Genomic DNA, 16,213 nt, shown 5'->3' with positions numbered 1-16,213 from the left:
TGTTGTATCTTGAAGTGAAGGAACCTCTCTTGAACTATGTTTTGGAAGCTTCCCAAGAGGGTTTTTTGTTGTTGGGTCGAAATCTGGCCAGGGTATGATGAGATCGAAAGGATTGGGTGCCTCGTCTGTCGATTCGCCAAAACAATCTGGGCATTGCTTTTTTCTTCTCCTTGGTTTCTATCAGAATATTTTCTAGTGATTCGCCGAAGAGTTTCTCGCCATAAAAAGGATAAGCTGACACCATGGTCTTGGATGCGAAGTCTGCTTGCCAAGACCTCAGCCAGAGGAGACGCCTGGCCACTGTATTGGCTTCCATCGTCTTGGATGCGAAGGATATAATATCCAAAGTAGCATCGGCCGAGAAGGATGCCGCCTTTAGAGTTCTGGTGGCACCCTCTAGAAGCCTTCTGTTGTCCTCTGGAACAAGTAGAAGCAATTTCCTGAGCCAGACTATGGATGCTCTAGATACTAAAGAGGCCGTAGAAGCCGCCTTACAATCATGGCCGTAGAAGCCGCCCTTACAACCTTGGCCATCCTCAGAGAGTAGTCCTGAAGTTTGCAATGCTGCCACAGGGCCATCCACGGCTGGCACCTGCAATAAGTCAGAGGTATAGTTAGGTAAGGTATACAATTTTTATACTGTGTTGGAGAATTGCCTGGTAGAGGCAGGCTTCTCCCAGTCTGATCTTAACTGTTTTTCAAAATACTGGGGAAATGGAAAAACCTTCTCTGAGGGGTCTCCCTGTTAACAGATAAAGTATACAGGGTTATGCCCCTATATTGTAAAAGGGGATCTTTATTCAGATACTCTGGGAAGAACACCCCTCAGGGACAAAGACACCAGACTTCAGGTTCTGAAATATACATATTGGAAATTTATTTAAATCTTAGTGCAGCATTCTGACAAGATTACATGATTAAATGACTACATGGACTCATGGGTGTGTGTGGTTAAGTGACCCATGGTTACATAGCTTCTTAGTTACATGGTTATAGTCCTTCCTATGCTCAGGTTCCTTAGCCTATTACATTTAGTAAAAGCAAAGCCATTGTACAGATAGCAAAAAGTATTTCATCCTCACCTCTCCTATGGCTTCAGGTGGTTGTCTATGCAGAAGTATGGAGGGGTCTTGCTTCCCAAGAGGCTTCTCTTAAACTCACTGTTAACTAGCTAACTGACTAACCAAACGCGCCCTCCTTGGTAAGCCCAGTTATACCTTTTCCATAGTATCCACCTTTTTCCTTTCTGTCCAATCAGAATTCAGGAAGCTCCCCCCCCTTCTGTCTATCCAATCAGAATCCAGAAAGCACCTCTTTATTTCTATCCAAACAGAATCCAAAAGCCAGATTCCATCATCTTTTGGCTGGAAAGCCCCCAAAAAACCCCGTTACATAAGAAACCACCTATTGTTGTCAAATACTTCTGCTAATTAGTACTAAATAGGCCACTGAACCCTAAAGGGCAAAAATCCCCATCTGGGACCAACAACTTCCCACGAAAGCCTGGGAAGCCCCCATCCTGGGACAAAAACTTTCCCATGAAAGCCTGAGAATCCTACCTCACCCATTCTAATCAATACCTTAATACACATATATCATAATAAAGCATAATATCATAACATATAATAAAATCACACGTGAGACCAGGAATATTGCCATGTGTGGATATATATATATATATATATATATATATATATATATATATATATATATATATAAGGGAAAGGCTATGTGTGTGTGTGTATGCATTCCATATAATCGCTATAGTTCCCTAACCTATTAGGAAAGTCTAACAAATCCATTTAATAAAAATCTCTCCTCTGTGTCCCATGCCTGAATTCCTGACAGGCCGATTCCCCATTTGGCAATCTCTCTCCCCCTCCTTTCTCCATTTCACTACATTATTGGGATGATTGTATGGAGACCATTTCAGCCTCCTATCCATCTCATCTCTTCCCAACAGGGTATAGACAAAATCCATAATATTATTCTATAGGATTCAGGCTGTTTAGCAATATTTCTTCACGCTGGACGCATTGGAGCCCCATACAGGGGCATTGTCAAAGTCCTCTTCTGAAATGAGAGTAATAGACTTGTTTTCCCAGATCCTCATTAGGACTCCAAGCGTTGAGGACACCAGATGTTCTGGTACCAAGTTATTTACAACATTCTTGTGCAACAATGCAGTCACATACCAAGATACTGACTCCACACATATCCGGCCAGCCGCTAATTAGTATCAAATGTATTTTCCCAGATAAGTTCATCCATCGGCCAACCGTCTCTTTTTATTGGAGAAATATTTTGGGACCCTTCAATAAGAACAGTCATATAGAAACATCATATATATGTATAAGAAATCCAACATCCCTTAGGAAGGAACTCAATATTCCCACTGGCTGTGGATTTAAGCTTTTTGGATAGCTTTAATTTTTCTTTGGGGGGGCGGTATCACAAATCTCCAAGGCTTTTAGAGTCTTGGCTAAAAGATATTTGTAGTCCTCTGATTTGAAAAAGCGACTAGCTTGTTCAAGGACCTGGGTTTTCTCTCCCTCCTCTTCCCCTGATAAGAATTCCCCTTCCTCTCTATCATCTCCCTCTGATCCTGAGGTCTCTGAATCAGCAGAAGACTCTTGTGGAATTGAGGGTCTTGGGGTAGCCTTACAAGCTGCCTTGGTGAGGAGGGGATGAGGTCGCGGAGAGAAAGTCCGCGCTGATGCCTACTCATGAGTAGAACCTGGCCATTTGCTCCTGCATCGTTTGTCTGATATGCATTGACTCTGGGTTAAGCGCACCAAAGCTCGCAGTTATGTTACCCATTTGTGGGATTGGAGTCATCAGGAAGCTGTTGGAAGTGTCTGACGTCGGCCCCGCATTGCACACTGTTCCGTAGGCCTGTACTGGGAACTTGTGGGAAATGCATCCCAAAGCCCCAAAATGGCTGCCGCTGCCTGCTGAGCAGCGTCTTTCGCAGCGTCACAGTGGTCAGCACGATCGAGCCGCGAAGGCTCATCGGCCCCATGATTCACACTGGTGGTTGCACTGATTTGCACCGCAGGCTCTTCCTCTGAAAGGAAACCGTAGGAGTGCTCTTCGGATGCCATGGAAGCTGGGTGTTCGGTGAATGATTTTTCTTCTCTGCTTCGCCAGAAGTAAGAGGAAGAAAACTCAGAGGGCAGATATGAAAGTCAGATGGGAGAAAAGGGCTGAAGATTAGATAAAAAAGGAAGAAATTAGACTAAATTTGGGAAAAGGAGGCAAAGCCTAAACTTTTCTTGCTGCAACTCCATAAGAGGCAGGAAAGAAAACTGAAAGGGGAGGGTTATCCCAAGGCGCCAAAAGGAAGGAGAAAAAAGTGTTTCCTGCCTCCCTAGAGGAACAGTGGAATAACCCAATCACATGTCCTCTGCCTCTGAGGGAGAACAAACATTGTATATTTCACTATCCAGCTAACCAGGCTGTGAGCAGCAGTCTGCACCAAACTAACTTGAAACTTAATGGCTATCCATTTTTCTTTTGTTGGAACTTAGTGTGTGTTTTTAAAGTACTGACGTTGTTTGTTCTTTGGCCCCAGGATGCCCCATATATATTCATTAATATGTAAATACCACACAGATGGAGCCCTGTGACGCAGAGTGGTAAAGCTGCAGTACTGCAGTCCTAAGCTCTGCTCACGACCCGAGTTCGATCCCAGCGGAAGCTGGGTTCAGGTAGCTGGCTCCAGGTTGACTCAGCCTTCCATCCTTCTGAGGTTGGTAAAATGAGGATCCAGCTTGCTGGGGGGAAAGTGTAGATGACTGGGGAAGGCAATGACAAACCACCCCATCAAAAGTCTGCCATGAAAACGTTGTGAAAGCAACATCACCCCAGAATCAGAAACGACTGGTGCTTGCACAGGGGACTACCTTTACCTTTTTTACCACACAGATATGTATGGTATTAAAATGCTCTGGAGGTTGCTGGAACACACAAAAGGAGAAACTTTCTGTTCATTCACTTAATTCTGTTTGCTTTTTGAATAGGTTGGCGTCCTGCTTTTAAGTACTACAACATGTGGGTGTCCCTGGTTGGCGCAGTACTTTGCTGTATAGTGATGTTTGTCATTAACTGGTGGGCAGCACTTCTCACATATGTCATCGTTCTAGGACTCTACATTTATGTAACTTACAAAAAGCCAGGTAGGTGCATGTGTTTCAAAAGTTAACTAGAGATATTACAGGAAATTATATATGTTGTTCAGGGCACAGTTGGGGTTGAGCTTGGTAGGAATTTTCTCAAGAGAAATGGGAAGGTACTGTTGAAAGAAACATTGTGACAGACTATAAGGGAATAATGAAACTATTTTGAAAGCTGTTTCTTTGATCGAGGGCAGGGTGGCCAAACTATGGCTTGGGAGCCACATGTGGCTCTTTCACACATTGTGTGGCTCTTAGAGTCCCCTCCACCCCATCAGCCAGCATGGAGAAGGCATTTCTCTCTTTAAATCACTTTGCCAAGCCAACCAGCAGCTTGAAAAATGCATTTAAAGTTAAAGTTGCTTTCTTTCCACCTCCCCCTTCTATTTTCCTTCCTTCCTTCCTTCCTTCCTTCCTTGAGGCTCTCAAACATCTGACAAAGTTTGGCCACCCCTGATCCAGGGCATCAGAGCCAGTGTAGTGTAGTGGTTAGAGTGTTGGACTAAGATTTGAATTCCCAGTCTGCTGTGGAAGCTTGCCCAGTGGCCTTGGGCCAGTCACACATTCAGCCTAACTTACCTCTCAGAGTAGTAGTTGCAAAATTAAGATGGAGGACAGGAGAGTGATGTAAGTCATTTTTGGTCTCTGCTGGGGAGAAAGGTGGAGTATAAGTGTAAATGTTAAGTAAATAAATTACAGACTGAGACAGCAAAAAGTTTTAGGCCCCAGCTTTCTATCTATTTACTACCATTTATATAATTGTGTAGATGGAGAAAGGGAAGAATGACTGCTTTCCAATCCCAATCCCTCTCCCAAACCCATGATAGCATGTGGCACCTGCATTATGAATGACCCTGGCATCTTCATGTGTGTTCTTAAACTGTTCCCTGAAAGCTTGCTTCAGTAAATTACTGGTGAAATTTCTTAGGGGCATTAACTACCCTTGCTTTGAGCATTTTAGAAAGGAGATTTTCTTCTTATCAGTACTTATACTGAAACCACATCTTCAGATACCTCTGATACTGTCTTGGCCACTATTTGTGTTCTGTTTGAGTTTTAGAATGAGAATGGGTTCACTATAATACTCTCTTTTTCTGCTCATCCTTAAACCAGCCAGATCTAAGGCTTTACCTCAGTGGGCTCCTTCTTCTATAACAAAAACCAATCCTTTTACAGATGTAAATTGGGGATCTTCTACTCAAGCCTTGACTTATCTAAATGCACTACAGCATGCTGTTCGCCTTTCAGGTGTAGAAGACCATGTGAAAAACTTCAGGTAACTTGAGATAGATAAATACATGTTAGACAATATGAGTGAACTTGAAATATCATAGGGAACATCTAGCATAACGGTAGAAATTGACATGATCACACAATCTGAAATAGAGGTTCTGTTCCCAGCTCTGACGTGGTGTATTGAAAATGTGACTAGAATGGTTTCACACAGAGTTCAGCATGTCCTGAAAGTGGTTGCTTGATTACATTTCAAACTCTCAACATTAATTGGCTGTTATCACCAAGCAAAGGTGGACTGAGCAGTGACACATAGTAAATGTCATTAGGCTTATGTGTGGATCTATTCAGCTTGCATTCTGGGCCAGTTTGCTTGCTGAATTTGGTTGAGTGACCTTGTAGCAAAGTAAATGCAGGTGGGCTTGTTTTTTAAGTACTCGTACACAATCTGGGCCCAGGCGAGTTAGAACCAAACCAAAAGGATCTGAATAATGTTACATAAAAGGAAGAGATGTAGAACACAGCCTACAAACAAATTTGATTGTTATGTTATTTGTCCCCATCAGCCAAACTTTCTGACATGTAGCCACTGTGTGGCATTGACTGGGAGGAAATGAGTTGCTGCTCCATGGTGAAAAACTCATTAACCACACTTCACATATCTTTGCCCTGCTCTATCAGGTGTCCCAGCCCTTGCCAATAATGACATTTTATGATGAGTAGACTATTTTGCTAGCTTTCTCAGAGTAGCAGCTTGAATTTTAAATCCGCTTTAACCAATATGTTACAATCAAGATGTATATTACCCTTTACTGCAAATGCAAACTAAAATCCTAGCAATTAAAAGCCAACATTTAGTCTACTCTCTAAAAATCAGAAATGTTTAAAAGTGCTCATGCATTGAAAAGCTTTTGATAAGTTTTTTAAAGGTTTAACTGTATTTGGGCTTTGGTAGGCTGACTGAAGAAAAAGTTCATTCAACTTGAAGATTCCATAGAAAGAACACTTCTTCTAGATCCATTAGGGAATATTTTTCTTTTGGAAATGGATTTCAGAGTAGTGTCTGTTCAAGAGTCCAGCAGGTCCATTCAGTAGTATTCCTCCTCCCTCTGGTAATGCTATTTTAGGCAAATATTGGTGGTATCTTGTTACCTTTGCTGGAGTTTGGCTAATCATTGAAGCGTGGAGACACTTGCCACTGAAATGTATGGAGATGTTATGCAATTTGAGTTGCAGTATGGATGGAATCTACAGCTTATTAAGAGCAGCTCAGGTAGATAATTTATGACATGTGCATACTATTTATCTTTTAAATCTAAAACTAGGCCACAGTGTCTCATCATGAGTGGTCCTCCAAACTCGCGTCCTGCATTGCTTCACCTGGTACACGCCTTCACCAAAAATGTAGGGTTAATGATCTGTGGTCACATACATATGGTAAGTCAGAATAATTTCTTATACCTTTTTATAAAACAACTTAGAAACCTGTTCCGAGTGCCCCTCTTTTCTGGGAAACTACATAAGATAGCGCAGTACGAGAGAAGAATACATATAGACTGAATGTGCTAGTGTGTTGATGAGAAGGGTTTAGATTTGTTAAATATTGGGGAACATTTTGGAACAAGCTGAGACAAAAATGCGGCTGCATGTACAAAAATTAGGCTGCACTAGAATTGCAATATAATCAAACAGCTGCTGTTATAACATCAAAAAGCTTGTACTTCAGCTTTAAACTGACTCTGGGAAAAGCTAGTAGGACCTGAGGAGTATCCAGCTTAACATATAAGCCAAATAAATAAACTTGATGCATTTCAACATATTTATGACTGGACATTACCTAGGGGAGTACATCAGTATTTTATTTCAAAATCTGTCTTTAAAAAAGTGAGAAGTGTATTTTCAGGATGTTTGGCAGTCTCCGTATCCTCTTCCCTTTTCCTGCCTCATTCTCTCAGCCACTTACCAAGCTGTCTTTTATCTGCCTCCGCTCTTCAGCTATATTTATTATTTATTTAATTCATTGATACTCCACCCTTCTCGCAATGGGGATCAGAGCAGCTTACATCATTCTCCTCTCATCGTTTTTATCCTCACAGACAACACTGAGGTTGGTTAGGCTGAAAGTATGTAACTGGCCTTCATCACCTAGTGGGTTGCTATGGCAGACTAATGGTTTAAACCTGAATCTCCCAAACTCTACTCTGAAACTCTAACCACTACTACACCACACTGGGTTTCATAGGGTAGCTTCTTTTGAACAGCAACAAGCAGCCAAGCTTAGGTGAGTCATGCAATTGGGTGGTGTCAAGTCACTCAGTGGTTGCTGCAAAGTTTGGCCATTCCTCACGGGCCAAAACAGTCCAGGAGAGGATCCTGCCCTTCCCCTGCCTTTTACTTACAGAAATCAACCTTAGAATGCTGTGGTTGTCCAGCAGCTGCCATGAGAGCTTCTGTTTTTTAAAGCTACAGTAGTCCTTTTTATCATTATGCAGATTTTAACCCCTCCTTTTTAAGGTTTCAGATTTTTCTGCAAATACGGGGCATTTTTCAGATTTGTTGAAATATCTGGTTTGTCCATTCACAGCTCCAGTCACCAGATTTTAGCATCTTCAGTTCAACTGACTGCTAATAGAATATACAAGTGGGGACCCACAGGAAATGTGCTAGGAAGTAATCCCATTCCCTTCATCTTTGCTTCCTCCCCTCTCCCTCTACCTGTCTCACACCTTTTCTCCCTCCACCCCTTTTCTATCTCTTTTCTTCATGTCTGTTTCTTCCTCTCTCTTTCTGCCTCTTCACCTCATGACTCTTTCTGCCTCCCATCAGTCTCCTGGTATTCCATTTGCATCCTGCACCCTGTGCACAGCAGTAGCAGTGGCAGCGGTTCTCCCAGCCACCCACCTGCACGCCCCCCCTCCAGCAGCAGTGGTGGCAGCACTTCTCCAGGAATCGCAACCAGTCTCGAAACTACAAAGATCAATTCCACTTAGGGTTTTCAGGTCCAGGTTGGGAAATACCTGGAGATTTGGGGGTGGAGCCTTGGGATGGTGAGGATTGGGGAAGGAAACAACCTCAGTAGGATATAATGCTATAGACTCCATGCTCCAAAGCAGTCATGTTCTTTTGGTGAACTGATCTCTGACATCTGGAGAGCAGTTGTAATTCCAGGGGATCTCTAGCTCTCACCCAGAGATTAGCAACTTTAGTTACCATGGAGGAAATGGCTGCTTTGGAGGTAGAGACTATAACATTCTCCACAAAGGGGATCAAAGCAACTTACATTATTTTCTCCTCCTTTTAAAATTTGCACAACAACCCTGTGTGGTAGGTTAAGGAGAAAGTATGTGACTGGTCCAAAATCACCCAGTCAGCTTCCACAGCAAGATGGATATTCTGAACCTTGATTCTTCAGACCTCACCACACTAGCTTTTCATAGAGTGGCTGCTGTTGAACAGTAGCAAGCAGCCAGGCCTAGTTGAGTCATGCAAGTCAGGTGGTATCAAGTTGCCCACATGGTGCTGGCAGGCTTAGGGTTGGCAGCCTTCAGGTGGAACCTGGAAATCCTCCCAGAAAATTGCAACTGAATTCCAGACAGTAGAGATCTGCCTACTCTGGAGAAAATGGCTACTTTGGACTCTATGGCATCATATCCAGCTGAGGCCTCTTGTTTCCCCAAAACCTGCCCTTAGTCTTCCCCACAAAGTCTCTCTCACCAAACCCTGCCCTCCACAACCTCCTCCACAAAATCTCTTGGAATTTTCCTACCTGGAGCTGACCAACCCTTGTCAGGCCTGACTGCAAGGATTCCTCCTGCGAAGGCCAAAATAAACCTGGAAAGAGCCCTGCCCTCTCACCCTGCCTTTTACTGACAGTACCAAGCTTAGAATACTGTGGTTGCCCAACAACAGCCTTTGAGGGAATCTGTTTTTTAAAGCTACATGCTTTTAAAAGGCACTATCTTTTTCTCACTGTTAAACCACCCAGTGTTGGGTGGGTTTTTTAAGATTTTGTGTTTTTCTACAAACCTGGAGCCCCTTTCAGGTTTGTAGAACTGCCTTGGCTGTTCATAGTTCCAATCACCAGATTTAAATAGCCAAAGGTTTGGTAAATTTGCTATTAGAATATAAGATGAGATTTGCTTCTTCCAAAGTTAACTAAATGTTCAGTTCCTGCAGCAGGAAGAAGGATTTTGCTTAACACTGTATTATGTGCTTCTGGAGAAGATTATAATAGGGGATGTTGTGTAGAATATAGTGTAGCTTCATAGCAATCATGAATCAAATTAACCTTCATTGCACTCTGGTTGTATATCAGAACATCTCTGATTATACTGATGTGGAGGGAATGTGTTATAAAATTGACTTCTGTAGACTGTTTATGTATGATTAAGGAAAATTATTTATTATACAGAATGATTGGGCTTGTTCATTTAAATGTGAAAACTGCAGCAATTTAAATGAACTTCGCTTATAACTTGCCTGATTCTTGAGTTGTCTAAATTTCATTAAAATGCTGTAATGTTAAAAGAAGAACCTTAACCTTAATGTTTGGATATTATTGGCTTTTTGTATAGATTAAGAAAGGGGGATTCTCAAAGAGTAGTTAAATTGATGACACCATTAGGGATGGGCACAAACTGGAACAATGTGATTCATGGTTGAACCCTGAACCAAACAGGAGATTTGTTCATGAACCAAAACTAATTTGTGGCCCTGCAAACCCATTGAAAGAGAGAGACCACAGTCCCTTTAGGGCTTGCAGAAAGCCCAAAAAATAGCTGGGAGCCACTCAGCTGTTTCAGGTGTCTTGTGCAGTCCCTTTAAACTCCAGAGAGACTACACAAGACAACCTGAAACATTTGTGGCCTCTGCAGAAAACAACAATGCTCAGTCCATGAAATGCTACAGAATGCTTTAAAAGTTCATGATGGTATACACCTCATTGACGTCTGTTTGCAAACTATGAACAGCGTAAAATTCATGATTTTTTTTTGCTTCATGGTTTGGTTTGTACTCATCCATAAACACCATACGAACACTAAAGGCAAGAACTCATAGATCAGAGGAATATTGCCCACAGTAAGGTGTGGTAACTGGAGGTCATATCAGCCAAAACTTTAAATATATATTTTTTAAAAAAATGGGACAGTTTTTAAAATATTCAACAGTAGTTATAGTCATAAGTGTTGGTTTCTGATTTTCTGGTTTCAGAAAAAAAGTTACAGTTTGGGTGACATGCTGTACAGTGTACTTAGAAGGACCCAACTATCTTTTGGGGCCAGTTTCTGAGCATGATCCCAGCATGACTGGAGAGAGGGTTTAAGCATCCTTTCACTACACCAGTTTCCCACTCTGAAAAGAGATGACTAAGGGGGGGGGGACATGATGGAGGTTTATGAAATTATGCATGGGGTAGAGAAAGTTGGCAAAGAGAGATTATTCTCCTTCTCAAATACTGGAACTCATAGGGATCCAGTGAAACCGAGGGGCAGTAGGTTCAGGACAGACAAAAGGAAATACTACTTTACGTAGAGAGTGATTAAAATGTGGAATTCACTTCCAGAAGATGTAGTGATGGCCACAGGAATAAACAGCTTTAAAGGGGATTAGATAGATTTATGGAGGATAAGTCTATCAATGGCTTCTAGCCATGGTGACTGCGGGGAGCGTCTACATTCAGAGGCACTAAGCCTCTGAATCCCAGAGCCAAGAGCCAACATCAGGGGAAGATCTCAGCCTCTATGCCCTGTTGTTGGCCATCCAGAGAAATTGGTTGGCCACTGTGTGAGACAGGATGCTGGACTAGATGAACCATTGGTCTGATCCAGCAGTGCTCTTCTTATGAAGAGTTACTATTTGGCTCCTCAACAAAGCAAATGGCTGTTCTGCAGCACAATTTAGGATCACGAAATCAGTGTGAGGAGGAGGCTTGCATCCTCCTTCATTGAGTGAACTTAATCAGAATTGGGTCCTTTCACACTTGAAAATTAAATTAATTTCAGAAAACTCTGGGAGCTCCATTCACAACTATCACCTTCTCATGTAGAAGAGTCCTAAGTATATTCTAATCTAGGTGATCTTATTTACATTTAAATTGCTCTGACATAGTGGGAGGAGACATAAAGGCACCAGTTAGTGATCTTCAATGAAGGGTTTTAAACTATTTTCTCTGAATTTTTTTAGAAGTGTGTGTAACTATATAACTTTTTTTAAAGGGTCCTCGCAGGCAAGCTATGAAAGAATTGTCTAATGACTTATCCAGATTCCAGCGGTGGCTTATTAAAAACAAAATGAAAGCCTTCTATGCCCCAGTACATGCAGAAGATTTGAGGGATGGTGCACAATACTTAATGCAGGTATGCAATACCTATTAAAAAGAGAACTTTTTTTCTCAAGATATGTAGTATTATGCTCTGAGTAATTAATTCTGAATTGAATTTCACACACTCCACTTCCAAAATATTTAATTATTTTAAGATTATTGCTAACATTTGCAGTAATCTCCTTGCTTTGTAAAGCAAGGCTGTCATTGTTCTCCTATATTAGAGGGTAGGGTTTAAAATTACTCTGCTGCAGGATGTCAGGCTTTATGTGTCTTAGGCCCACAATTTAAATTCTTCTTTCTCTTGCCAGAGACCATTCTAAAACTTTCATATCCTCATAGTTTGAGGGAAACATCCACCTTTTTCTCCCACTCACCACCACTGCATTATCGTATAGCAAAAAGGGACTCGGGAGGGTTTTTTTCTCCTTAACACATCCTCTCAAGACATCCCCTCCATATGCAGGGCTCCTCTAGAACGTGACCCATATTGGAAAGCTTCTGTATTGAAATGTCTATTGAGCTGGCCTGGCTGACAGGACCAAAGCTCAGGAGGACACACGCCACTCAGCCAGCTAATCGGACAAGGTGACCAGATCTATATCTTTTCTCACAGCAGGAGTTAAAAGTCTGGAGACCAGGGGACAATAGAATGGTAAATTCCCTTAACATCTTTTCATCATTTTGTGCTGATATCCTCCTCCCTGGATTTTTTCAAATGGATCTAGAGTTTTGAGGGATACTAGGGAAGTGCACTGCAAGCCTTTTGCCACTGATGGAGAATTAGACACAGATTTAATCTCTTTGTGGTCTCTGTGCAGGTCACACACTGGGTACTGTGCCAGTGCTGTGCAGGAAAATTCTAGAGCTTAGTTTTTCAGTGGGCTTTTCCTTAGCTCTAGAGAGAAGGCACTCACTGGGCATGCCTGGAGCTGAAGGAAACCCCACCACCACCTCAGTTCCTTCCTTAGCACCTGCCAGCTGGACGGATTTTTCTCTCCTCCAGTCTTCATTCAGTGTCTCAGGCAGATAAGAACTGTGGGGTTTTTTAATCCACTTACTTCCGCTTTTATTTTCTTCTCTTTAAAAAAAAAAACCTCAATCACTTTTCTTACTTTCTCCACAGTCCCTCTCCCCTTGTCCCCTTCTCCTTCCCTTTCCTCTCATTTCATTTTTTTTTTTGAGGTTGTCATATGGAAGAAGCTCCTTTTTTAAAGTGCTGCACTTTTTGCAACGCAAAAATTCCGCCATCAGATGGGCACGATAAGTGCCTGTTTTGCTTAGGGGAACAACATCGTGTCGATTCCTGCATTCATTGTGCTCAGTTTGGACATCAAGCCCACCAGAACCGAGCAGCCCATTTGAAAACTCATTTACTTGAGTCAGCACTGAACCCAACTATGGCACAGGCTTCCAGTGCCGCCTCTATGCTCCTTCCCCTGCCTAGACCTCGGGGAGACTCGACCATGTCGACGTCGAAGCTAAAAGATACATCAGCTCCGTCAACCTCAAAACATGGGTCCAATGCCCAACATAGAGACCATCTGGGGAAAAAGCAGCATTCCTCGTTCAAGTCAACTCTGTCTAAACCTAAGAAGAACTGAAGATCTGATAATTCAGCTTCCGTTGTCACTACCCAGATACCAAAGAAGGTACACCTAACCTGGGTGCAGAACCTCATGAAGCATTAGTACGAACAACCTTTACAGCTTCAGAGGTCCCAGATGCACCACCTCTGCTCCACCTTGAGTCGGATGAACAGACACAACCAGACTGCACTGTTACCTCTCTGGTTCAATCGCATCCCTCGGCTCCAAGGGATGACTTTCTAATTGCACCCTGATCCTCACAGGGTAAATTGTCATTGAGGGAGGAAGAGCCTGTACAATTGCCCTGCTCTCCCACCAACTGCTGCCCACCTTGTCCTATTTAGTGACATTTCACATACCAGTATTGATCTTCCTACTGCTTGCCACATTAAGAACATAAGAGAAGCCATGTTGGATCAGGCCAACGGCCTATCAAGTCCAACACTCTGTGTCACACAGTGGCAAAAAATTTTATATACACACAAAATTTTATATACACACAAAATTTTATATACACACATTGCTGCAATGACCCTCACTATGGGATGGCATTCCACCAGCCTTGATTATGATCCATACCAGATTATGATCCATATTATGGGTAAGAACCCAGTCTACACCACCTTGATTGATATGTCATCAGTCTCCACACTGGCGTCCTTTCCCCAATTGCTGTTGCTCCTGTTCTCCTCTTAGAGACTGGTCATCTCCAGTTCAATGCACACCTTTGCACCTTCACATCCCTCTGTTAGCCACCATTACCCAACCAGTTCCAAAAGGCTGATGGATTCGCTGAAGCATCTTCGGACCCGATGCTGCCCCTTGATCTTACAGAGGCTCCCAATGCTCCTGCTGAGGAATTTAACACTCCAGATCCTTCTGAGGAGGACATAGGGATTCCTGATTCTGACCAGGACGACCCCAGTGGTGATGACAGTAATGACTTCGAGGCTCCCAACCCTGATACTCCTGGGGACTCTGACATAGAGCAGAGTGTCTCCCCATCTGAAGGAGCCAAAGGATTCCTGGACTTACTGCAATGAATGGCTTCTGCCTTAGGGATCCAACTAGCCCCTTCTACACCAATGGTGTTTGACCTTGTCCATGACATTTTGCAAACCGATCTTCCTGCAACTTTTATTATAGCTGTCCATTTCACCACTCTTAAGGAGGCTTGGGCTAAAGTAGGGTCAATGCCCCTTTTCCTAAAAGGTATGAAGCCATGTACAAAGTCCAACTAGCAGATACAAACTTCTTGCATTCTCAGCCTGAACCCAACTTGATTATAGTTCATTCATCCTCAAAAACCAAGTAGGCTAGACTTCTCACCTCACCTGATCACAAGAGCCGGAGGGTGGATTCATTGGGAAAAAAGATCTATTCCCTCAACTGCTAAGATGCAAACCTACCTTACATATTTTGCGGCATACAACCACTCGACGTTGAAGAAGCTTTTACCGTTGCTACATCAGCTCCCAAATGAGTCTCAAATTGAAGCTCTAACACTTACTCATGAACTTATTTGCATATCCATCATCATCATCATAGTTTATTTGTCTCAAGACCAGAATACAGTGTAAGCATAATATAAAAAAGTAAAAACAGACATAGTATACAAAAATAATTATCTAAATTTATGAACTTTTAAAATACAAATCCCGTAGTCTAAGAACTAATGCACAAAACTCAGCAACTAAATGTGTAATCTCTGAATTCTTATCTGATTAGAGCCAATGAAGTCTAGCTTTGTTTGTATTAATATAGCCAGGTAACCTATCAACGAATGGAGTAATAATTCTAAAACGAGCCCCCTATAGTATGGCCAACTGAAAAACATACGATCTTCTTCATGGTCTCTGTGCTTCACACTGATGGGATATAGTGTGCCTGCGCAGATCCTGATCGGTACTTCAACGCCTAAGAAAAAAGGATTTTCGCACTTGTCCCACCGAGCATCTGCAGCTCTCCACCGCGCATGCCCATTGGGACAGGCAAAAGGATCCCACCAGTTCCTTTCTGACCGCTGCGCGGATAGGATCTTTCTTCCATCTCTCGTCAGTACTCACCGTCATTGCCTTTTCTTCGGTTACTTCGCTCTTCCTTCCATCAAACCTGCAGGAAAAACAAGGGCACTTGAGTTCATGAGTTTTTCTGGCTCGTCTCCTCCCAGGATGGGGAGGGACACCTTTCCCTCTAAGTCTGAGCGCATGTAAAGCTGTGGGGGTGCTTCAAATGCTGCAAAAAGTGCGGCAGCAAACTCCCTTCCCCTGATGGCCACAATCTTTGCCTCCTTTGCTTTGGAGAGGGACACTGCCCGGAGACTTGCACACATTGTGCTAAGTTCTCTCAACAAACGTGGAAAAATCGCGCTGTGTGACTTCGAACAGTGCTTATGGAAGCAGCACTCACCCCCGGTATGCAGTCCCAAGTCGACTCAGGATGTGTGTCAACGTCGACCTCTTCCACGCTGACCCCTCCCAGCACTCTCCGACGCCAACAGGTCAGTGCGGAAACACTCAACCCCGGCACCAACTTCAGAACCCTCCACTCCTGCAAAAAATGCAGGGAGGGAAAGGAGTATAAGCGGGACAAGGACAAGAAGTACAAGACTCCCAAGAGCCCTCAAGAAGGACCGAGCCAATCCACCACCCCGGCCAGGCTGATGGCACCGGGCAAGGTCCTCCCGCTGCAACTTCTTGCTTCCCCTATTCGGCAGGCCCACCCCCAGCATCTTCCTCAGGAGGAACTGTCGGACTTTGAGATCAATCTCACTCAGCAGACGTCTCACTCCACATCCTCCGGTACCGAACCGAGCCCCTCACCAAGCCTGATCAGCAGGAGCAGGCGCCTACTTCTCCGTTGCTTCCTTGGCAACCGCACACATTGGTAGACGC

At 43.2% G+C, this 16,213-nt stretch overlaps 1 protein-coding gene across 2 annotated transcripts in view; it reads left to right on the top strand.

The window, feature by feature from the left end:
• LOC132590497 (solute carrier family 12 member 2-like) overlaps positions 1 to 16,213 on the top strand; it is a 136,564-nt gene that overhangs the window by 76,429 nt on the left and 43,922 nt on the right. For both annotated transcript variants that reach the window (XM_060263401.1, XM_060263400.1), the window contains exons 14-17: positions 4,023 to 4,178; positions 5,352 to 5,451; positions 6,734 to 6,845; positions 11,624 to 11,764. In XM_060263401.1, the coding sequence (XP_060119384.1) occupies positions 4,023 to 4,178; positions 5,352 to 5,451; positions 6,734 to 6,845; positions 11,624 to 11,764 (509 nt within the window). The remainder of the gene's footprint in view (positions 1 to 4,022; positions 4,179 to 5,351; positions 5,452 to 6,733; positions 6,846 to 11,623; positions 11,765 to 16,213) is intronic.

This window comes from Heteronotia binoei, unplaced genomic scaffold (assembly GCF_032191835.1).
Source record: "Heteronotia binoei isolate CCM8104 ecotype False Entrance Well unplaced genomic scaffold, APGP_CSIRO_Hbin_v1 ptg000055l___fragment_3, whole genome shotgun sequence".
In the NCBI taxonomy this organism is placed as follows: domain Eukaryota; kingdom Metazoa; phylum Chordata; class Lepidosauria; order Squamata; family Gekkonidae; genus Heteronotia; species Heteronotia binoei.
This window is presented reverse-complemented; position numbering and strand designations above follow the sequence as displayed.